General features: G+C 48.6%; 12 protein-coding genes across 12 annotated transcripts; 6 read left to right on the plus strand and 6 right to left on the minus strand.

The window, feature by feature from the left end:
* Positions 1-129: 129 nt before the first annotated feature.
* On the minus strand, positions 130-1,410 carry PGRI_067470 (replication factor C subunit 4; the record flags this gene model as incomplete). Its single annotated transcript, XM_040794461.1, has 5 exons — positions 130-355; positions 417-839; positions 893-992; positions 1,052-1,272; positions 1,328-1,410. 5 exons carry the CDS (start codon positions 1,408-1,410, stop codon positions 130-132), a joined length of 1,053 nt encoding a protein of 350 aa, XP_040649711.1.
* A 477-nt stretch (positions 1,411-1,887) lies between these two features.
* PGRI_067480 (uncharacterized protein) lies at positions 1,888-2,549 on the plus strand (the record flags this gene model as incomplete). Its single annotated transcript, XM_040794462.1, has 3 exons — positions 1,888-2,254; positions 2,317-2,385; positions 2,449-2,549. The coding sequence occupies 3 exons, from the start codon at positions 1,888-1,890 to the stop codon at positions 2,547-2,549; spliced, it is 537 nt and encodes a 178-aa protein (XP_040649712.1).
* An 86-nt stretch (positions 2,550-2,635) lies between these two features.
* On the minus strand, positions 2,636-3,934 carry PGRI_067490 (protein GET4; the record flags this gene model as incomplete). The annotated part of the gene is made up of 4 exons (XM_040794463.1): positions 2,636-3,213; positions 3,265-3,417; positions 3,549-3,805; positions 3,891-3,934. The coding sequence occupies 4 exons, from the start codon at positions 3,932-3,934 to the stop codon at positions 2,636-2,638; spliced, it is 1,032 nt and encodes a 343-aa protein (XP_040649713.1).
* A 416-nt stretch (positions 3,935-4,350) lies between these two features.
* Positions 4,351-5,924, plus strand: PGRI_067500 (DXO/RAI1 family decapping nuclease; the record flags this gene model as incomplete). Its single annotated transcript, XM_040794464.1, has 9 exons — positions 4,351-4,425; positions 4,487-4,729; positions 4,795-4,826; positions 4,890-4,917; positions 4,975-4,982; positions 5,035-5,138; positions 5,191-5,361; positions 5,414-5,713; positions 5,764-5,924. 9 exons carry the CDS (start codon positions 4,351-4,353, stop codon positions 5,922-5,924), a joined length of 1,122 nt encoding a protein of 373 aa, XP_040649714.1.
* Positions 5,925-6,202: 278 nt separating this feature from the next.
* On the minus strand, positions 6,203-7,570 carry PGRI_067510 (tRNA dimethylallyltransferase; the record flags this gene model as incomplete). Its single annotated transcript, XM_040794465.1, has 1 exon — positions 6,203-7,570. The coding sequence occupies one exon, from the start codon at positions 7,568-7,570 to the stop codon at positions 6,203-6,205; it is 1,368 nt and encodes a 455-aa protein (XP_040649715.1).
* A 361-nt stretch (positions 7,571-7,931) lies between these two features.
* On the plus strand, positions 7,932-8,824 carry PGRI_067520 (putative ABC transporter; the record flags this gene model as incomplete). Its single annotated transcript, XM_040794466.1, has 2 exons — positions 7,932-8,061; positions 8,115-8,824. 2 exons carry the CDS (start codon positions 7,932-7,934, stop codon positions 8,822-8,824), a joined length of 840 nt encoding a protein of 279 aa, XP_040649716.1.
* A 644-nt stretch (positions 8,825-9,468) lies between these two features.
* Positions 9,469-11,114, minus strand: PGRI_067530 (Major facilitator superfamily domain, general substrate transporter; the record flags this gene model as incomplete). The annotated part of the gene is made up of 3 exons (XM_040794467.1): positions 9,469-10,527; positions 10,580-10,876; positions 10,929-11,114. The coding sequence occupies 3 exons, from the start codon at positions 11,112-11,114 to the stop codon at positions 9,469-9,471; spliced, it is 1,542 nt and encodes a 513-aa protein (XP_040649717.1).
* Positions 11,115-11,641: 527 nt separating this feature from the next.
* Positions 11,642-13,585, plus strand: PGRI_067540 (glycoside hydrolase family 32 protein; the record flags this gene model as incomplete). Its single annotated transcript, XM_040794468.1, has 2 exons — positions 11,642-13,136; positions 13,197-13,585. The coding sequence occupies 2 exons, from the start codon at positions 11,642-11,644 to the stop codon at positions 13,583-13,585; spliced, it is 1,884 nt and encodes a 627-aa protein (XP_040649718.1).
* A 341-nt stretch (positions 13,586-13,926) lies between these two features.
* Positions 13,927-15,809, minus strand: PGRI_067550 (putative amino acid transporter; the record flags this gene model as incomplete). Its single annotated transcript, XM_040794469.1, has 2 exons — positions 13,927-14,742; positions 14,793-15,809. 2 exons carry the CDS (start codon positions 15,807-15,809, stop codon positions 13,927-13,929), a joined length of 1,833 nt encoding a protein of 610 aa, XP_040649719.1.
* A 290-nt stretch (positions 15,810-16,099) lies between these two features.
* On the plus strand, positions 16,100-17,239 carry PGRI_067560 (cytochrome b5 reductase family protein; the record flags this gene model as incomplete). The annotated part of the gene is made up of 1 exon (XM_040794470.1): positions 16,100-17,239. One exon carries the CDS (start codon positions 16,100-16,102, stop codon positions 17,237-17,239), a length of 1,140 nt encoding a protein of 379 aa, XP_040649720.1.
* Positions 17,240-17,457: 218 nt separating this feature from the next.
* PGRI_067570 (O-phospho-L-serine:2-oxoglutarate transaminase) lies at positions 17,458-18,849 on the minus strand (the record flags this gene model as incomplete). Its single annotated transcript, XM_040794471.1, has 2 exons — positions 17,458-18,027; positions 18,085-18,849. 2 exons carry the CDS (start codon positions 18,847-18,849, stop codon positions 17,458-17,460), a joined length of 1,335 nt encoding a protein of 444 aa, XP_040649721.1.
* A 1,388-nt stretch (positions 18,850-20,237) lies between these two features.
* PGRI_067580 (uncharacterized protein) lies at positions 20,238-20,630 on the plus strand (the record flags this gene model as incomplete). Its single annotated transcript, XM_040794472.1, has 1 exon — positions 20,238-20,630. The coding sequence occupies one exon, from the start codon at positions 20,238-20,240 to the stop codon at positions 20,628-20,630; it is 393 nt and encodes a 130-aa protein (XP_040649722.1).
* Positions 20,631-21,221: the final 591 nt, after the last annotated feature.

Consider the following 21,221-nt stretch of genomic DNA (forward strand, 5'->3'; position numbering starts at 1 on the left):
ATTGAACTAATTTTTGGGATAAATATGGTAGACGTAACTCATTATGCAGCTTGATGAAATATCTGCCCCGAGAGTCACTTGAATGAAAAACGCCGTGGGAATATGCAACAAGATAAGCACTCTTTAGTCTCAAGCCTTGGGGGGTTCGAACAGATCGGGTTTCATGTTGATCTTGCAAAGCTTCGCCACACAGCCACTCAGTTGAAGCAGTGACTGCACACCATCTAGGATACGCATATGCGTGAATCCAATCTCCCGAATGAACTCCAACTTGGAATGTTCGGATAATGTGGGGATGGTCTTGGTGACTCGGAACATAGTACTAATGATATCGTGGGAAGAGTATCCCAGGGTCCTGTAGATATGAAATGGTTAGAAACCTCGAGCACCTCGAATCAAACATAGTTACAACATACCATAGCTCATTTAACCCCTCTAGTGCCACATCCACTTTGCCTTCCCAGCAAGCCTTGATCATTGCCTGGACTTTGACTGGGTGCGGGCTGTCGACTACTCGGAAAACATTATCTCCGCTGACGAAACCAAAACCAGACCAAGTACTCTGCAGGTTGTTGATAGCCTGACGCATGTCACCCTCTGCACTGAAAACAAGTGCAGCAATGCCATCTTCGGAGTGCTGGACCTTCTCCGCCTCGCAAATCTGCATCAACCGTTTCACAACCTGAGCATCCGTCAACCGGGCATAACGGAGAATGGCGCAGCGAGATTGAATGGGCTCGATGATCTTGTTTGACTGGTTACAGGCAAAGGCAAATCGTGTGGTAGAGGAATAGATTTCCATAGTACGTCGCAGGGCTTGTTGAGCACCTGCGGTCATGCTGCGGGGAGATGTGAGTCCAATGACTAAAATAATCCTCTAGTGAACACAAACCTATCGGCTTCATCAAGGATGACCAATTTATGGCGTCCTTGGGGTAGTGTAACCTTCTTTTGGGCGAAACCTTTGATTCGATTCCGCACCACATCGATACCTTGACCACAGCATCAGCATAGACCACCTAGACATTACAGACATAATGCAAGTACTGACCTCTCTCGTCACTGGCATTCAACTCCAGAACTGCCTCCTTATATGCATCACCCAACATTTGCCGTGCCAGACACAGAACTGAAGTGGTCTTTCCGATACCCGGCATGCCGGAGATGATAACGTGTGGCATATTGCCATCTTTAGCGATGATCTTTAACCGTTCCACTGTCTCGGTGTTGCCGACAATATCATCGAGGAAGACGGGGCGGTATTTCTCGACCCTATTGGCAAGCCGAAAGTTAGCTCTGCCTAAATATTCTGAGAGATTCCACTTACCAGGGAAGTTCATAGTCTGCAGGGGCACCAGCAGTGTTTGCCTTGGCCCCATTGCGAGCAGAGGAAGATTCAGCTTGAGCCATTATGAGTTTGATTCCAAAGTGAAGAAGTGCAAAGGGAAGACGCGAAAGAAGCACGCGTGGGAAACGCGATAACGGCTTATCAGCTGGCCTGTGCACTTTAGATGGGAGGCATTGAAGCTGTTGGTCTTGTTTTGCTGTATTTTGTATTTTATATATTTTCAGAGATTAGTAGTCATTGATTCTAATTTGCTGACGATTGAATGCATAGTTGAGGTTAATTCAATGTTGGTGTTGTTTTTCTCATCTACTTCATTCCGCACCATTCTTCCTCCTTTCACCCCAACAACAATTATCCTTAATACCTAGAAACTAGGACATGACTCTAGTCCTTTCAATCTATCCACCTTGACACGTACAGCTGGAATCAACCCTCTCCTTGAAACATTCACGCTTCCTCTCTGCCACGCGCACGGCTCCCCGCATACTCAACACCCCCGGCCAAACACAACAGACAAAACACAAGCCGTGTGTACAGTTATGCAGACATCTGGGGTCATAAACCAGAGCTCTGTACGCCGCAACCTCTTCCACGGGAACCTTAGCCGCCGACCTGCATCCATGGGACCACCCAATGGCACAGCTCCTCAGAACCACAATGGACTTTCCAATCGTCCTTCGCACCGGTTGAAGACCAAGTCCTCGGACTCGGGACCGCATTCTCGGCCATTCAAAACGTCGGATAATAGAGATATTGTGGTTCGAGATAAGAATGGCAGCTACAAGCTTGAAATTCCGACATTACCGCAGGCTCTAGTTGGAGAAAATGGAGAGGAGCTGGCTGAACTTGCGCCGGAGGATGGTGGATGTGATTCTTCGGAGCTAAGCCTTGCGCGTGACAAAGAGAGTATGCTTTTGACCCGGTGGTGTTTTCCTCTATGAAGTATAGTCTGCTGATACTTGACAAAGAGTTCGAGGCAGCTCTTGTGGAGATGATGGTTCGGCATCGGAATAGACAATCGAACAGTGAACCTGATGGTAAGTTACAGTTTGGCATGCGTCTGACGTTCGTTTCTGTGATCATATACTGATCCGAAACAGAGATTCTAAATATGGTGCACGAGAGCCTGCGCAAGAAGGTAGCATCATTGGATGACGATAATTGGATGTTTGAGCCTGAGAAGGACTCGATTTCTAACTAGACGGGCTGCGCTTGCTGCATGCATCTTGATCTCATTACACTATCAGTTGGATATGTTTCCTGCAAAGGCCTGCTTCAAATCTGGTCTTAATCGAGCTCCATGCTCGATGGCGGTGCCTCAACCTTTTTCGCAGCTCTGGATTGTTTGCCCCCTGCCTTGTTCTGACCACCTCCAAATAACATACCACTCATCATGTCCATCAAGGGGTTTCCTTGGCGAGGGATCTTGATGGCGAAATATTGCTCACCAATCTGAGCTAGAGCATCGTCCCAGATACCAACTTCTCGGATTTCTGACGCATAGTGTGAAGTGAGCTGTCGGAAGAGATCGGCACCTCCGCGCTGGATGGCCAACATCAACATGCTGATGAAGTTCATCAATGGAAGAGCAGGGAACACCCGGATATCGGAGCTGGCACTGCTGACATCCTGCACACCGAGCTGAGGATTGGCTGCTGAGAGCCGCGAAGTGAAAATAAGCAGGGCTTTATTAGCGCTGCGGATATTTCCGGTGAGGAGGTATGGGAAGACTGCGCGTGATGCATAGATCGCTGCGGTATGCGGCTCGTCGCTGGTGTACCACTCATACTCGAGCTTTGCAAGTGTCTCGGCTGATTCGGAGGTTCCTAGGATGAGATGTTTCTCGGCATCGTATGGCTCGTTATCTAAGGCGCTAGATTAGAATGAATCAAACATTGCGCTCCAACATGACTCACCTTCGGCGTATACTGAACCAACAGCATGATGTAAATCTGAATCCCCTCGTTCCAGTGGTCCAAACTTCGCACTCCATCCAATCATTTCTTGGATGAATCTCTTTCGTGTAGGTTCCTCGGACGGGAATTCGCGGAGCAGCTCGATCAGACGCTCTGAAGAACAAAAAACATGTTAGCAATGCTAGATCAGTGATAGCCAATGGGGCAAACTGGAGCATCAAGACCGATTACCGCATGCTGCAGTAATCAACCCCCAGCAGCAAAAAGATACGTGATAGACTCACTCTTCCGAGCCCGACCCTCTGCATCCTCATTGCCGCCTGAAATCTCCCATTCAGCTTTGTTGTATACCTCGAGCACCAACATGATGGCCAGGTCTCCACCACTGGCCGATGCACCCTTCTGAGAACCAGCTTTCAATAGCTCCTTCGCGCCACCAGCCAGGATATCCGCCGCAGCATCGTAGTTGGACTGTTTGATATACCGGACCGCAATAACACGTAGTTGCTGATGAGCTTCATAGTAGGCGCCATCAGCAATCCTATAAACAGAAACAGACAGTCAGAAAGGGATCTTTTGAGGTCCAAGGTGGTGCAAGGTGGTTACGGGCCAGGTGGAATCCTCACTTTTCTCGCTGCCGGGCGATGACCTTATCAATCCGGGATGACATTGTCGATTAAAAGTAAGCGCTGATCATGTAAATCAAAGAAAAGTAGAATCGAAGACGCTATCAAGCAGAGTGAACGGTGCAAAAGCGTTCGCGGGGAGTAGGTTGAGATTTGGTGGGGACGCGGCAAGTCGCCCAGAACATGTGCATCTCCGTCATCCCCTCGAAAATACTCTATGGTGACTTTATATCTGGAACTACCAGCTTTGTTTTTACGTGAAATCTGCAGTTTCTGTTGATTTGAATCTGTTCGCTCTATTGGTCCCGTTTCCGGCGATATTTCGATAATACCAACGCCATTACGGACATCACTAACGACTATACAAGCTATCTAAGTCGCGATAATCTACATCAAGGACCAAGCATTGGCTCTTCTTCAGTCTACCATGCTCATGACTCAATAGTACGACAAATTCATCATGGATCGGTCTACTTTTAACATCCAACCCCTGCAACGCTTCGGCGGCGCAAATACCTCTATCCGCAGACCAAGGGTAAGCCAAACATCTGGCATTAAATCAATCAAATGAAAACAAATAACTCAACTGTTGCTAGGAAATTGCTTGCTTTTCTTATGATGACCAGCGTCGTTTTTCGCTGGGCGATTCGTCTATGGCCTACTACTACACGCCGACTCTTCCTGCGGACCTGAACAAGGGTTATGAGACATTCGAGAAGCTCAATGACGTCCCGGATGAGCACCTGGATGCTTTACTTGATACCCTTGTTGCCTACGAGAAAGAAACAGAGAAGAAGTGTGATGTAGACATCATCACATGGAGAGGAATGTTGACCAAGGTGTGTTGAATTGAAGGCCGGCGTGGACTATGATCTGATTTCAAAATTCTGACTCCTATATACAGATCCTAACGACCCCGTACGATAATATGAATGGGTTTGTCGCCTTGTTCTATTCCCAACATAGCATGCTGTTTCACTAACCCCAGGCTATCTCTAGCTTCGAAATGAATGCCACTTGTTTTCAGGTACGATATCAATCTCAGCAGGACTGTCTAGCTTCGATGATCTAATATCTATTATAGGGCACCATGTGTGTATATTAAGCTAGCAAGCTTATGATATATGGCGCTGACTTGTTCTAGATTCATCGAAGAAAACAACGAGTACAAGAACCAACAGAAGGAGATCCAACGCAAGCGAGGATCACCACCCGGAATGGCACCACAGGAACTCATGATGTATTGGGGTATGTAGAACAACCCATGCTCATATACGCGTAGACTAACTAACAACCCTAGGCTACAAATTCGAAAAATTGGCTGTACTGCAGAAGACGTGGGATGAATCAACACGCGAAGAGATCGAAGGTCGCGAAAACGAAGTTGTTAACAACGCAGCACAATATTGTTCCGTTGTCCGCACCGGGATCGGTAATGTTCGTATGATTCTTGGTGGAGAGGTTGATGCTAGTATGTTTACCTTGATTCCCATGGCTATGACCAATGCTGACTTCGTTTCTAGTCTGGGACAGCAAGCCACCGCGACAAGGAGACCCCATTAACTGGGTTGAGCTGAAGACATCAGCTCAGATCCGCAGTGATCGTGATATGATTAAGTATGAGCGGAAATTGCTCAAGTTTTGGGCACAGTCATTCCTACTCGGTGTGCCTAAGATCATTGTGGGATTCCGTGATGAAAATGGCATTTGCCGTAGCTTGGAGGAGCTGGACACAGCCAGTATTCCTGGGAAAGTGTTGAGTGTCGGCCGGCGTACTTGGGATGGAAACGTCTGTATCAATTTTACAGGTGCATTTCTAGAATGTGAGTATTCCTTGTTGGTGATTCTATAGCAGCACTGACACACTTTGCAGGGCTTAAACAGACTATCAATAAGGAGGGGACGTGGAGAATTCGGAAGAAGGAGAAGTCTCCGGTCATCGAGGTCTATCGAGTTGAGGAACAAGGACATGGCGACATTCTCTCGCCTGCTTTCAAGGCCTGGCGGGAGAACATGACCCCTGCAAGTTCATGATTAAACGGTCTAATATGTGCTAGTTAAAGCTATTGTATCATTATAAGTTGAATGTACCATTGCAATAAATGAAATCTTTGACCTCTTATTTCAACCTCTTCTAAGATTGTGTGTCGAGGTCCTTCACCGACTATGAACGGAGGAAAGCACAAGGGGAAACCGAGGCGTCCTCCTAACTACCTACACCTATTTACATGGAAGATCTTCCCTGATGGTTTAAAATAATCGAAGAATCTTGGGTATTTCTATGATTGTTAATCTCTGTGTAATGCATTAACTCATGACACAGATTCGGTTTCAGGAGCCTGGGTCGCCTGCGCCGCCTGCGCTTCCAATTCCTTCTTTCGGAAATATTCATCGCGCTGTGCCCTCTTGCTAGCAGACTTGAGCCCGCTTTTATGTCGATGACTTCTCAGATGAATATGCCATTGGTCCTCAGACGCCATGGTCTTCTCGCAGACGTCACAGGTATAGCACTTCCCGATTGGGTCTGTCTGTACACGCTTTTGGGCCTGAGCTTCCTTCGCGCCGAACTCTGTCATTGCCAACTGAGAAAGGGATTTGGGATCCGGAGTCGGTTTGCTTTGCTGCATAAGTTGCACAATCTGCTCAGATGGCTCAGTGATGCACTTGCTCCAGTCGCTGACATTGGAACTGTCTAGGAGATAAAGACGATGTGTTTCTCCAGCTTCTCTGAGTGCCTGCCAGAGTTTGTTGCGGATCCACTTGACCTGGGATGTTCCGTACTGCCGTGTGGCAATGCGAATTAATTCAAGAGAGTTCCGTTTGAGATCTTCGATTTCTTTCTCGCTTGCTTCCCCGTCCCGGATAGCCTTGAAGTATGGCGCCAATTCCTTGAATCCAATGGACACCCAGACTCCCCGTGTTTGGTCAACTTCAATGCCTTGTGAGGCTTTCTCTTGCAAATAGTCTGACATCTTCTCCGCTTCAGCCATCAAGCCCTGCTTCACCATGTCATCGACGCGTGCATCCAGGCGCGCGTTGAGGACCTCCTTCTCGGCATGTACCCAAAATACCAACGTATTCTCGAACCTTAGCAGGCCTTGCTCTTGGTCTATCGCCTTTCTTTTTTGAGAGAACTGCTCTTTATAAATCTCCGAGGCTTGCCGTCCTGTCTGAAAATAGATTTCCAATGACCGCCGGATTTTCCGTGCATCTTTTGGATGCCATCGCGCGGCCATGACAGGATCCACCTCGCGCAGCTTCTCCAATAGAACTTCAGGGGGTGAATCCAGAATCGGCCATTTCTTTGAGCTTGAGCTGAACTCCGTGATTTGTTCCCGCTCGCCCTCGCTGTCCACTCCCTCACCAACGAGCTGTTCTTTAAACAGCACTGCTTGGGTATAATAATGGGTACCCCCAACAAGAATAGGGACCTTGCCACGGGTGTGGATGTCTTCAATAACTCGCAGGGCTTCTCGCTTAAACAACCCGATGCGCCATGGTTCCGCGTCTAGGTCGATGCAACTAAGGAGGTGGTGAGGGATGCCGTTCCGTTCTTCTGTCGGTATTTGATTCGTTATGATCGGCAGACCGCGGTACATCTGCATGGCATCGCCATTGATGATTTCACCGTTGAATCGAGAGGCCAAGTCCACTGCAAGCTGTCTACAGCTATCAGTCATTGTGTCCGAAGAAAGTGAAGCGTGCTTGGAGTGATTACCTTTGACTTGCCAGTGCCTGTGGCACCGACAACCGCTATGAGAGGATTCATAATTCTTTGACCGTACCAGATAGATCGGAGAGCGGAGATCATACCGCAGTGCTCATTGTAGCGACGAGGGGGAAAAAAGTGTTATCGGCCCGGTCTTATCAGGCGGGTTACCTCATCCATGGCGTAGTGGCTCTAGGGAATTGTCTCATGTTACATGCGCTAACTTCGAATCAAGTCTAGATAAGTTCGAATTAACAGCCCTGTCTGACTCATTTTATCTTCTTCCTTTTTAGACTCAGTCTTCTCAGTGCTTCCATTCCTCCACATTCGTCATGGCGCATATCCATCCCACTCCCAACATTGAGGTACAAAACCTCTCGTACAAGTTCCAAGATGGCTCCGATGGCCTAGAGAATATAAAATTGAGCCTACCAGCTGGAAGCCGCACTTTGCTGATTGGCGGTGAGTCAATCTCCATCCCTACGACTAATCTCGAGACTAATACAAACACACAGCAAATGGAGCGGGGAAGACCACCCTCCTGCGCCTCTTAGCAGGAAAGCGCCTTGCACCCACTGACACCATCACCATTGGCGACAAGGACCCCTTCAAGGACCATCTTGACGGCGTGACCTATTTGGGCGTTGAGTGGGTGCTGAACAGCATTGTCCGTACTGACATCGACGTGCCGACGTTGCTCGCCTCCGTCGGCGGAGATGCCTACCCAGAGCGCCGGGACGAGCTGATTGATATCCTCGACATCGATTTGCGTTGGCGCATGCACGCCGTCTCGGACGGAGAACGCCGCCGCGTACAGCTGGCCATGGGCTTGCTGCGGCCCTGGCAGGTTCTGCTGCTCGACGAGATCACGGTCGACTTGGACCTTCTGTCCAGGAGCAATTTCCTGGCTTTCCTCAAGCGGGAGACGGAGACCCGCTCTTGCACTATTGTTTATGCTACCCATATCTTGGACAATCTCGCCCAGTGGCCTACCCATCTAGTCCACATGCACTTGGGTAAGGTCAAGGCACTGGGAAGTGTTGAGTCGTTCCACGAAGAAGTCCCCGAATGGACGTCGGAGAATAGTCGCCTTGGAGAGCTGGTTCTTAAGTGGCTCAGAGAGGACATGAAGCTCAGAGGTCCCCGCCATAACCGTGGTACCCAGGCGAAGACCTACCAGTCCCTCGAAGGTCTTGGAGGTTACGGACTGGAAAAGCCCGAATGAGAAAATAATTGGGAAAGAGATTTGACCGTTTTCGTTTTACCTGTTTTTTTTTTCTTTCTGCATGCGAACACTGATGTCAGGAGTCATTTAACATGCCATTATTCAACAACAATAATTGGGTTCAACCACAAGGCATAGACGGGGTTTACGGGTTGGCATCTGCATCTACACGGAGGATTCATTCAACACTTGTGAGTTTTCAACCATCATGACTCATAAAGGGGGCCTATAACTATTTTCTTTTTGTACAAATCATGAGAGCATGTTCGAGATAGCATACATTCGAATATACAGTTACTCAAGATATTATAGACGTTATAATTACGATTATCCGAGGATATGGCGCTTATGACGTACTCGACGTCATAGACCAGAATAACTCTCTGTGTTGATGAATATTCACGAGAAAAAAGAGCTCTCTCTTAAAACCTAAATACCTTTAAATCCTGTCTAGGATAAAGCAACATTGTGCTAGAGACGTTGATGTAGATTGGGAGAACATAGTTAATGTTCCAACAAATGGACACACGAGACATAAACCGGGTTTATTAGAATAATAATACTTATGCACAATATTAATTCGAGACATATAGAAGGAAATATGGACAGAAGACTCCAACTGAGATCAACTGATCGGAACAATGTCAAGTTCCCTTTGATGTATGGTACCTCACCTCAAATGAGGTTTCATACGACCTCCACCTCCACATTGGGATCTTAGCCGCATACATCTCATCGATCTCAGCAAAAGTCCGACCACGCGTCTCCGGCATGAAAAAGTAGAAAAAGACAATGATGGCAGCCATACAGCCAGCGAAGATGAGATAAGTCTTCGCGCCAAGGCCAGCTGCATCCGCCGAAGTTAACCGCGGAACGACGAGTGTGGTGATAACAGCGGTTGTTTGCGCACAGGCAATTGTGTAGGACATCGTGTGATGGCGGAGTTTGGGGGTTGCCATTTCGGAGGGCATGAGGTTCGACAGCGAGGAAAAGGAAGATGCCCAGAAGAAGTTGAATATAAAGGACAAAGCGGCGATGGCCATAGTAGCTTTTTTGTTGCCTCTGTCGAAGGCTAAGCCACCGGCTACGGCGTCGATTATGAACATAATTCCCATCCCGAAAAATGCTGTGGGACGTCGACCGGCACGGTCGATGACGAAGGGTGCGGCAATGGTGCCGGCTAATGTGCAACAGGATGCGATGATTGTCAAGGAGAAGGCATCTGCAATGCCCAGTTCTGTAAGGAAGACGGTTGTATATGTAGTTGAAAGAATGATGCCCGATATTTGGTTAAGAGAGAAGAACGAGCCAGCAGCCAGGGTGCGTTTGAGGTGCTGTCGCTGGAAGATGTGCCAAAACTTATTCTGGGCGTGGAGCTCGCGCTCATTTTCTTCGGATAGCTTCATGAGACGGAGTTCATCTTCAACCTCTGTGTCGCTGGACCCACGTAGTTTCCGCAGGCTGCGTCGAGCTTCATCTATATTTCCCTTCCCAGCTAGCCATTGTGGACTTTCTGGAAGTGGCACTGTCAGGACAAGAAGAATGATAGGCAGAACACATTGCACGGCTATCGGGATCTGGTATGATAGGTTTCCATCGATCTTTTCCGTTCTGAAGACCACCACGGTGCCCACCACGCCAGCCGTTAGATTCATGATGTTCATTGAACTGACACATCTCCCACGTATGGGGGCAGGGACCACCTAAATGCAACAGTAAGCATTGAACATTGAATAAGGGGTAAAGGATCAATACCTCAGAGACATACAAAGGGGCAGTCACACCCACGATGCCTAAAGCAACCGCATTGATAGAACGGCCTCCCACGAAGGCGCCCAGATTCGGCGCAAAGACCTGTAGCAATCCACCACCCACAGATACAAGATATGCAATGATCAGGGGCCATTTGCGACCAAAGTGGAAATTCATTGGCGAGCCAAGCAGACCTCCGATCACAGAGCCCACCAATGGAAGGGAGAAGACCAGATTCTGATTGCGAGCCGTGAGGACATACTTCCCGGTGACTGGGTTAGGTCCTTGAAACTTCTCAACCTGTATCTCTAATCAGCTGATCATCTTTTGCTATAATTGCACCAGCACTCACAAAGTCCGGCAATGCAGCAACCGGGGAAATGATCTTGTCGTCAAATCCGAACAAGAATGAAGCGGCAGCAAACACTGTACAGGCGAAGATTAACTGGAAATTGATTGCTTGAGACTTTCGAGGCGAATCCGAGTAGTCGACGTGTTGGATTTCAGGCGAAGGACACTTGAAATGCATATTGCACATTATTGGAACCAACAGAGAGCCCGAAGACAGCCCTATGCTCTATATCCATTCATATTTGATGAGGAGAAGCGGAAGTTCCCCAGATCCCCCAGGTTTTCCCCCCAAACTCTGTCGCCCCGGATTTATTTTTGGGAGAATTTCTCCGAGGTTTCCCATTTTAGTCAAAAACTGCAGGGGTGTGGTGATGTGCCTCAATTGCATATACTTCTTCACGGCTCTATTCTTCGACCCATCTACTCATCAGCTCATCTGCTAGCTGTTATGGAATAGTCAAATTCAATTTCGCCGACGATCCTCCTGTGCGCCGAATTAATTTCCGATTGAACCCCGAATCGGGAAATCGGCGATTTCGTTTCAAGAGCACGTTTTTCTATGAAACACTTCGCAGATCAATTCTCATTGAATACAATTACCACATGTATCTGGGCGAAGTGGCCACGTTTGAGCTGCGATAGAGTATATCTCTACGTGGTCATCCCACGAATCGTCTATTTGCTATTTTTGCATCAAATCTAATATCCATAAGCATGTCTGTCAACACGCCTCGGCAAAAACTAGAGCAGCTTCCTTGCGAAATACATGAAGTCCATCATGATGGCATCTCTCACAAAGCGAAGAGATTACCTCGAGACCCTTCACAATGGAGGCCATCATTCCATGTCACAGCACCAGCAGGATGGCTGAATGACCCGTGTGGATTGGGATATGACCCAACTACAGGCTTATATCACTTATGTTTCCAATGGAACCCGTATGAGAATGACTGGGGCAATATCTCCTGGGGCCATTCTACCTCCCCAGATCTGGTGTCATGGAATACGTCCGCCGCTCCCATCTTGACGCCCTATGCTGAATACGACTGCCGAGGCGTATTTACGGGATGTCTACAGGCAACAGATGCCTCTGGAAACCCGGGAGCTCTTACAATCTTATACACCTCAGTGAGCCATCTCCCGATTCACCACACTTTACCTTATACACTTGGAAGTGAATCTCTCAGTTTAGCTGTCTCCCAAGACGGAGGCAAGACATGGGAACGTCAGGACTGCAACCCTATCCTCACCATCCCGCCTTCACATCTTACCGTGACGGCCTGGAGAGATCCTTTCATCACAACTTGGGCCGAGGGGCCTCTCTCCAAACACACACCGTCAACACTATATGGCTTTATATCAGGAGGAATCGCCAAGAAAACACCAACAGTCTTTGTCTATACCGTCCAATCAACAGACCTCGGCAAGTGGGATTTCATCGGCCCATTGGTCGACGTCGGCCTCAACCTACGACCATCTCGCTGGTCTGGCGACTACGGCGTGAACTGGGAAGTCGCTAATCTGATGACCCTAACTAACGACACCGGCACGTCTCGAGACTTCATCATAATGGGAGCTGAAGGCTGTATACCGTTGGATAATCTGAATCCAAACGAAAACGGGGCCCAAGAAGCACGCCGGAGACGAGAAGCCCGAGGCCAGCTCTGGATGTCCATCACGTCCAACGGAAAAAAGGAACATATTTCCACAGACCGTCCTCTGGCTTCATATGCATTCTCTGGTATCTTCGACCACGGCTGCTACTATGCAGCCAACTCGTTCTACGACCCTCAAACCTCGCAACACATCGTCTACGGCTGGATTACAGAAGAAGACCTGTCCGATTGTCTGCGTCATCGCCAAGGATTCAGTGGCTTGGTTTCGCTTCCTCGTGTGGTGGGATTGATGACATTGGAGAATGTCAAGAAGGCACGAAGCTCGCAGTTGGGTTCGATTACTTCGATCGACGCAGTCCCCAACACATCTGGTACTAGTACCTTCACCATCCATACTATGAAGATCAGCCCAGATAGCCGACTTGTGCGGCTAAGACAGCATGCCCGGGAGAGCCACCTCTCTAGAATTTCTCTATCTACTTCACCTTCACAAAATGCCATGCCGTTGGGGACATGTAAATGGGAAATCGATGCCGAATTCTCCGTTAGTAAATCCTGTGCACGTGTGGGCATCAAGATTCTACATACTTCTGGTAAGACATTGGTTTTAATTCTCTGGGTCTATAATAGATATACTAATACTCGTTCTTTAGATGGTCAAAACTGTACGACCCTTTCCTGGGATCCACGAAGTGAGACCTTCGAGATCCATCGACCGCCAATTGACAATGCTGAAATAAATCACGGCTATGAAACTGCTCCGCATACACTGTTTACTTCCGTCAATGAGCGTGGTGAGGAGATTGAAGAGACGCTTCGAGTACACGCCTTCTTTGACTCGAGTGTGTTGGAAGTGTTTGTCAATGACAGAACAGTCATATCTACGCGAATCTACCACCCAGCAGAACATTGCTCTGGGCTACTGTTCTTCGCAGAGTCCGATGCTGGGTTGGATGAACAGCCAGCTGCGGTTCTCGTGCGAGCTTCTATTTGGGATGGTCTTGGTGTACGAGGGTTAATGAGTGCACCCCCGAGATTGTAGACCTCTGTTACTTGGCGTGTATATAAATGGGTTGGGGAGTTGCAATATGCAAATATTATGGACATTATGTATATACACTGCAGTATGCAGCGCACTAGATTTCAGTAATAAAACAGGGTAGAAGCAGACACGGCATGGGGCATGATGAAACCAGCAAAATGCAATCAAAATGCACCCGCCTAGAGCCATGGTCATCAATCGTCACCAAAAAGGCTTCCATTGGAAGCGCGAATGCAAACAAAAATCAAAGACCGCTTTCACTTTGTACATCCCAGCTATATATGCATGGGTATCACAATTATAACAGTAAACAAGCACGCGGGTGGAGAGTTCTTCTAAACTTATCGCGAACCGCGCTTCCAGAATTTCCAGCTGGGAAGGTCGATCCGACCATCTCGCTGGTAGATACGCCAGTAGTAGACGGGTACGCCGGTGATGATAAACGCAACGACGATGAGAGTCTGCAAGGGCTCGGAGATGATAGCTCGGCTGAGGAGGAATAGGCTCACGCAGCAGAAGATGATGGGCGTGGTGATCCAAGTACGGTAAGGACGTTCCAGCTGGGGTTCACGAATACGGAGGACGATCAGGCCGAGCACGGTGAGGAAGTAGAAGGTGTATCCTGCTACACCGTAGAAAGTGACGAGGGTGCCGAACTCGCCGACAATGATATAGACAGCTGTAAGGGCTCCGTTGAATGCCATAGCATAGATCGGCGTGAAGCCGAGACTGGATTCATCGCCGAAGAGACGGGAGAGAGACTTGCGGGCCCAAGAGCGGCGGCGTAGTCGGCTGCTTGCTGGAGGGCCTTGCGAGGGGGAAGCGTGGAGACCGATGCGACCGAATAGCGAAGGGAGATACCCTTCCTTACCGGCTGCGTAGACTAGCCGGCCGCTTGTGAATGTGGTTGCGTTGAGGGCTCCGAAGCAGCTAGCTGAGACGACGAGAGCTAGAACCAGAGCTCCAACAGGACCAAATACTTTTGCGCCAAATTGCACGGCAACGGTGTTGCTTGCCTCAATGGTGGAGTGAGGCAGAACGAGGAAATATGCGACATTGGCGAGCAGATACGACAGGATGACCAGTGGCATCGCTGTGTGGATGACTCGTGGCAGATCGCGGTTAGGGTTCTTGAATTCGCCAGTAACATAGTTGGTCTTTAATGTGTGAGTAGAAGCATTCTAGAGATAGTTGAGTGTCAACTTACATTGTCCCAGCCGTCAAATGCCCAGAGACCGGCATATAGGGCCACTGCGAAATCAGAGATCTCGGTGTTGGTTCCTTCAAACCATCCTGTCGTCTTCCATTCTTCATTTGCGTTTCCTCCAGCTGAGAAACCAGTCACGGCGACTATGATACCGATGACGGTGACAGCCAGCAGAGCAACGAACTTGAAGAACATAAAGAAATCGCCAATGCGGGTAGCGAACTTGGTGGAGATGCAGTTGAGGAGAGTCACAGTCACAAGTCCTCCAAATGCAACACCTTTGTTGATCCAAGGATTGAGATCGCCGACATCAGCACCCACAAATGCACGAACGACATATTCGCCAAAGATGAGCGAGATAATCGCCGCAGACCCAGGCTTCAGTACTAACACGGCACACCATGCAAAAAGGAAGCCCGTCAGCTCTCCAAAGATCTTGGACAGATAGATCTGAGAGCCTCCATTCAGCGGAATTGCTCCTCCCAGCTCCGCATAGCTAGCAGCTCCCGTCCAGGCCAGTAGACCAGCCACAGCCCAAACGATGAGCGATGCGCCCGGCGACCCCGCGTTTGCATTGACCTGACTTGGTGACGAGAAAATACCAGATCCAATAATCAGCCCGACGATAAGCGACAGTCCATTCAGGTACGTCAATGTTTTATTCCGCTCCAACGATCCATCTGCTGGTCTATCTCCGGACGGAGTACCGAGGGGCGCGTAGCCACCCTGTGTTTGCGACAGTGGGAATAGAGTGCGCCCGAAATCGAAGGCCGAGGATACGGAATATGTGCTATGAGCTCTATGGCGGCCTGTTCCTAGCTCGACATCGTGCGATTCTGCGAGAGGATCTTGGTCCTCGAGGGAGAGCTTGCGGGATGAGGAGATACCGTCGGAGGAAGAGGAGCGTGAGGACCCGCCTACGGAGCCGGGGGATGAGGAAGCGAGGGAGGCAAGCTCTAGTGAATCGCGAGGCGCCGCGAGGCTGCCAGTCCTGTTGCCTTGATATGTATTCGACATAGTCTCTTTGTGCCCAGCGTGTGGTATAAGTTAGGGAGAGAGGATGGCGGAAAGGTATGTGGTCAGGAGTGGCCAAAGGGAGTCTCCATTGCCCGAAGAGAATGTCGAGATGGAGAATGTTCAATTCTGTAGAGAGGAGAGGTCCTCAATTATAGTTGAAGTGAAGAAGAAGAAACCGCCAAGGGGGTGTATTTTGTTGTATTTTCTTGTCGATCACCCAATCGGCTCGCTCTTGGCCTCGACCTTCTTCCGCCCCGCGAAATCGAATTTCCTTTCTTCAATTGCACTTCATGAACAACTTACCCTCTTTATACTGTAGAAGCAGCCAGGGTGTCAGAGCTGTAGCTCGGCCTGTGCGTTATGCTTCAACTTCAACCTCAACGCCATCAAAGTCTCCCCGTTCCTCGCGCCGCTGGCTAAGTATCGTCTTGGTTGGCGCAGCAGCAGCAGGTGCAGGCGCCTATATTCGAACTCAAAACACATCCTCCGCAACCTTGAACCCCGAAACATTTACCAAATACAGCCTTGTGTCACGCGAGCCCGTGTCGGCAACCAGCAGCCTCTTCACGCTTCGACCACGAAAACCCAGCGACAGCAACTACGATGTCTACGAGGAAGCATGGCGGACGGGAGTCTGGAGTGTGATGTTCAAGCAACCACAATTACAAATCGGACGGGATTACACGCCGCTGCCCACGACGGCGGCCACGTCGCTAAGCGTCGACGACGAGAATGAGGGCTGTCTACGGTTCTTTATCCGGAAGGATCCATTCGGAGAGGTCTCGCGCTACTTGCATGCCATCGATGTAGGCGCTGATGTCGAGCTGCGTGGACCCAAGATCGAGTGTGCGATCCCGAAGGAAACGGAGGATATTCTCTTTATTGCCGGTGGGACGGGGATTGCGCCGGCTCTGCAGGCAGGATATTCTCTTCTGAATCGTACGCACACTGAGCGTCGGCCGAGAATTCATATCTTGTGGGCGAATCGATTGAAGGATGACTGCGCTGGTGGTCACAGTGACTCGCTGAAGCCGCAGCCACGCCGGGGCTGGTTCTCTGGGTGGTTTGGCTCGAAGGGTCAGGAAACTGTGTCGGAAAATTCTGTTGATTCTGTACAAACAGAGAACACTTCGCTTATTGTGCGAGAGCTAGAGGCGCTCAAGTCTCAGTATCCCGGGCAGGTCACTGTGGATTACTATTTGGACGAGGAAAATACATTCATTGGAAAGGAGGATATCCGAGGTGCTATTGCACCAATGCAAACGAGTGACTCTCGCAAGAGCAAGTTGATTTTGGTTTCCGGTCCTGAAGGGTTCATCAGTTACATGGCTGGGCCTAAGGTATGGGCGCAAGGTCAGGAGCTTCAGGGCCCCCTTAAAGGAGTCATCAACGAACTCGATCTCAAAGATTGGGGTGTGTGGAAGCTCTAACTGCCTTTCATAGGCCTTTGGACCACTTTTGTACAAACATCAGAACCTTTTTGTCATTAAAGCATATATAGCATGGATATACTGGGAGTTATGTTGAATAAACAGTCGCAACTGTCCTGGACACATTAGAGCGTCCTATTTCGTTACCCATCACACATTCCTGGCCGAAAGCCCCAGGTTGAATTCGCTCAAACACCGGTATTATCTTTAAACACAATCTACTGTGTTGTAGCAAAGTCCTCGAGGTACTTCACTAGCTTCTGCACGTCCTCCAATGGAACCGCGTTGTAGTTGCTGGCACGCATACCGCCTACACTGCGGTGGCCCTTGAGGCCCTGGAGGAGACGCTTTTCAGCGCCAGCGATGAACTCCTTCTCCTTTGTATCATCGCCGCCACCGACACGGAAACAAATGTTCATGCGGCTGCGGACGCTAACATCGGGAACAACCTGATACAATTGCGGGAACTTGTCCAAAGCACCGTAGATAAGCTGCGCCTTCTTGTTGGCGATTTCCTCTTGGCCGCTGACCTTTTGGGTGCTGAACTCAGCCATCAGGTCAGCCATGACCTTACCGGCGATCCAGAGGTTGAAGATGGGAAGGGTGTTGTAGAGGGAGTTGTTCTTTGCGATGGTTGCGTAGTCGAGAACGATTGGGCCGGGGAGACCGCCGATGTTCAAGCGGTGGAGGAGAGCAGGGGGAGGAGTCGCGGTCTGGGGAGGGAGGAGATCCTTGCGAACAATGGCAATGGTGATACCGGTGACACCAATGTTCTTCTGTGCGCCGCCCTGTATATGTTGTTAGCGTACCATTCCCATAACGCGGAGAGACTGAAGTCAACGTACGAAGATGACAGCGTATTTGCTGACATCAACCTTCCGGCTGATGAAGTTGGAGCTCATATCTGCGACGACGAGACGCTCATCTTCGGCATCCTGGCCCTGAGCCTCCAATGACTTGGGGAACTGTGGGAACTCGACACCATCGACGGTCTCATTGTCACAGAAGTAGACAAACGCAGAGCCCTTGCCACCCTCCTTCTTGGTAGGAGTCAATGACCAGGAATCCTCGGCGGGGATTTTTCCGAACTTCCCATTGTTGGTCTTGCGAGCATCAAGAGCAACATTCACATATTTCGAGCCAATTAGTCTGCTCGCTTCCTGGGAAGCCTTGAGCGACCAAGATCCAGTCACGAGGTAATCCAACTTCAGCTCCTCGTCGACCTCCTTCTGAAGTCTCTGGAAGACCAATTCGTCAATCTCGGCCTGTTCCGCGCCGGTCTGTGCCTTCTTCACGTCGGCTTCGGCTCTACGGCGGCGGCGTTCAATCCAGACAGGGACCAGGTTCTGCACGACAGCGCTGAACTCGCCACTGCCTCCGGCCTGCATGAAGAGGATTTCATAGTTATCAGGGATATCGAGGAGAGCGGAGAGGTTGGCTTTGGCATCGTTGAGGATCTTGTTGGCGGTGGGTGAGCGGTGCGAGATTTCGCCGAGTCCGAGTCCGGCGTCGTTGAAATTGACGAATGCCTTTGCGCCGGCCTCGACAACTGGAGTTGGGAGGGGAGCTGGACCAGCTCCAAAGTAGGAGACTTCTTGTCGGGAAGGCATGATGAGATTAATTTGGGTAGATTGAGGTAGAGGAGAAAGAGAAGAAGCGGGAGAGAAAAACCTCCAGGTGTGGACCGCAGTGGATCAACCTTGTAGGAAAAGTTAGAAGAGATATAGCTATTTATATGTTCAAAAGGCAGGATTTGAGAACATCAGCATGCAGCCTAATATATTCATCGGATCTGCGTTTACACGTCCAATTGACTGTTTTATAGACCAATCTGGCAATGGCGGGGTATGAGTCAACTCGATATGGGCCATTGAGTCACTACCTAGGGATGTATTTTGGAAGTTGAAGATGCAAATGATTCACTTGGTTTACACTGCTTCGACACCGACTATAGGCATATCATACTATGTAGACTTCAATGTTATATTGCATTTCAATTCCCCATAGTGTGATCTAATCTCGAGATCTCGGAATGGCGGGGTTGATCGACATATACAAGGTTGTATAGTATGGAATGATTGTGCTTCCAATGTATGTGTACAAGATACACCTAAAGTAAAGATCTCGCTTTATTCCTGAATCCGATTGCTCTTTTCGTAGAATCTGTCGTTCGTACTGAAAATGAAAAAGTGAAATATCCCATGACAGAGTCACAACCGACATCGGCGATGTGGGCACGTGATGTACTACATGATCTGTTTGCAATGTTTGTCTCCGAAGTATATCTGACAAGAAGTATATATCAGGATACTCATAGGAATTGAGGTATATATAGTTACAATAGCATAATTCAGTGTAGCTCTTCTGTATATAGAAAGTGTTCTATTGCATCAAGATTTAAACTTGGAATTTACCAAGGCTGAAAAGGTAGTTGTAGAAGCAAATATAAACATAACCCTGAGAGTCATATATGTAAGACTCAACCTTGTCAAAACAAAAGAGACTATTTTATACAGCTTGGGGTATAGCTCCTTATAGACCAAACTAATTCGAACCCGAGTATCTACTAAATAGTGTACCTCATGTAATAGTGCCCAATGACCGTGAGATGCATCTTCTCTCCTTGCCCTTGTCTGAACTCCATAACAAAACAACGAGAGCTGATAGGCATACCAACATCTAAAACCAGTATCAAATATGCTAGTAAGACAAATATTTAAGAGGGGAGAAGAAAAAAGAAATACATAGATCATGAACGGAGCAGGAACATTCTGACGTGAAATCAAATAGCAAATGGGTAAGAGATGCACAGTCCCAAAACAGAAGGTACTCTACTACATAACAGAGGTCGACTTCTTCCTCTTTAACTTCCTATCACATCACATCTTCTCATCACATCGTCCATCATACTTAACCCATCATCATCATTTGTCGACCATCTTCTGTCGATACATCGATTCACTACTTCCGGAATCTACAACTACTTCAACCATCCAGCATGTTTCACCCTGCAGAAGCAGCACAACAAGATGCCAGCAACCCTCTGGGTCTCCCAATCTACGAATGCTGGTTCTGTCCAACACGGTGGATAGGATTCTCTGGTCTACTCTTCCATCTTGAAGATGGTCGCTGTGTGAAGAAGGATCGCATTCGCACCCTCGCCTTCGAGTCCCCCGAATATGGCTTCTACGGAAACAGCCTCGCCGACGACAACCCATTCTTCTGTTTCCAATGCCGCGCTCACTTTCCTCAAATCTCTTACCTTTATTACCACGTCGAGCGTAATCCGACCTGCTCGCACTTGCTCAACAAACACGAGTGCCTAGATGCTCTCCGTGACTTCTACATTGAGTACTACGACTGTCCTGGTTCGGATTACGTTCACTATTGAGTTTCATTCGCCATTGATACTCCCGCCAACTCGCGATTCGGACTGGTGGGCTGCTTGATGGTGTGGGCGCTTTGAGGTGGATCAGTTTGCTGGGAGGAGAGATATTGAAGGTGAATTCTGTTTCATTTGTTCTTTGTTATGGAGGCTGGGCTACAGTGAGGCATGGTAGCTTGTTTCTTGTTCGAAAAGGCAATGGGCATGAAATATGGGTAAACTAGTTTAAGTCAAATAACATCCATGGGGTACCTATTGAATTCTTCCATCCAGTATTGTTTATCAATATTACTATTGATAAAAGACTATACGAGGTGACACTCTGTATATCCGGGTCATACTATGTAGTTTGCGATCAACTGCCAAAGTGTTCCTTCTCTGATAATCTTCCTATACATGTATACAAAGAAATACTAGAACAAAAGGTGTTAAACCTTTAACGGGAAGTATTGCAAGCTAAAAAGACCCTGCAGGAAGAAGTTACATGGACAGGGAAGCTATTCATAGCACACCTTGCACAACCAGATCGGTGGTTATTCTCTACAAGTCCGTATAGCTTAATATAGAAATTAATTTATTTAATGTTCTCTAAGCGAG

The sequence above is a fragment of the Penicillium griseofulvum genome (assembly GCF_001561935.1).
Source record: "Penicillium griseofulvum strain PG3 chromosome Unknown contig_91, whole genome shotgun sequence".
NCBI lineage: Eukaryota > Fungi > Ascomycota > Eurotiomycetes > Eurotiales > Aspergillaceae > Penicillium > Penicillium griseofulvum.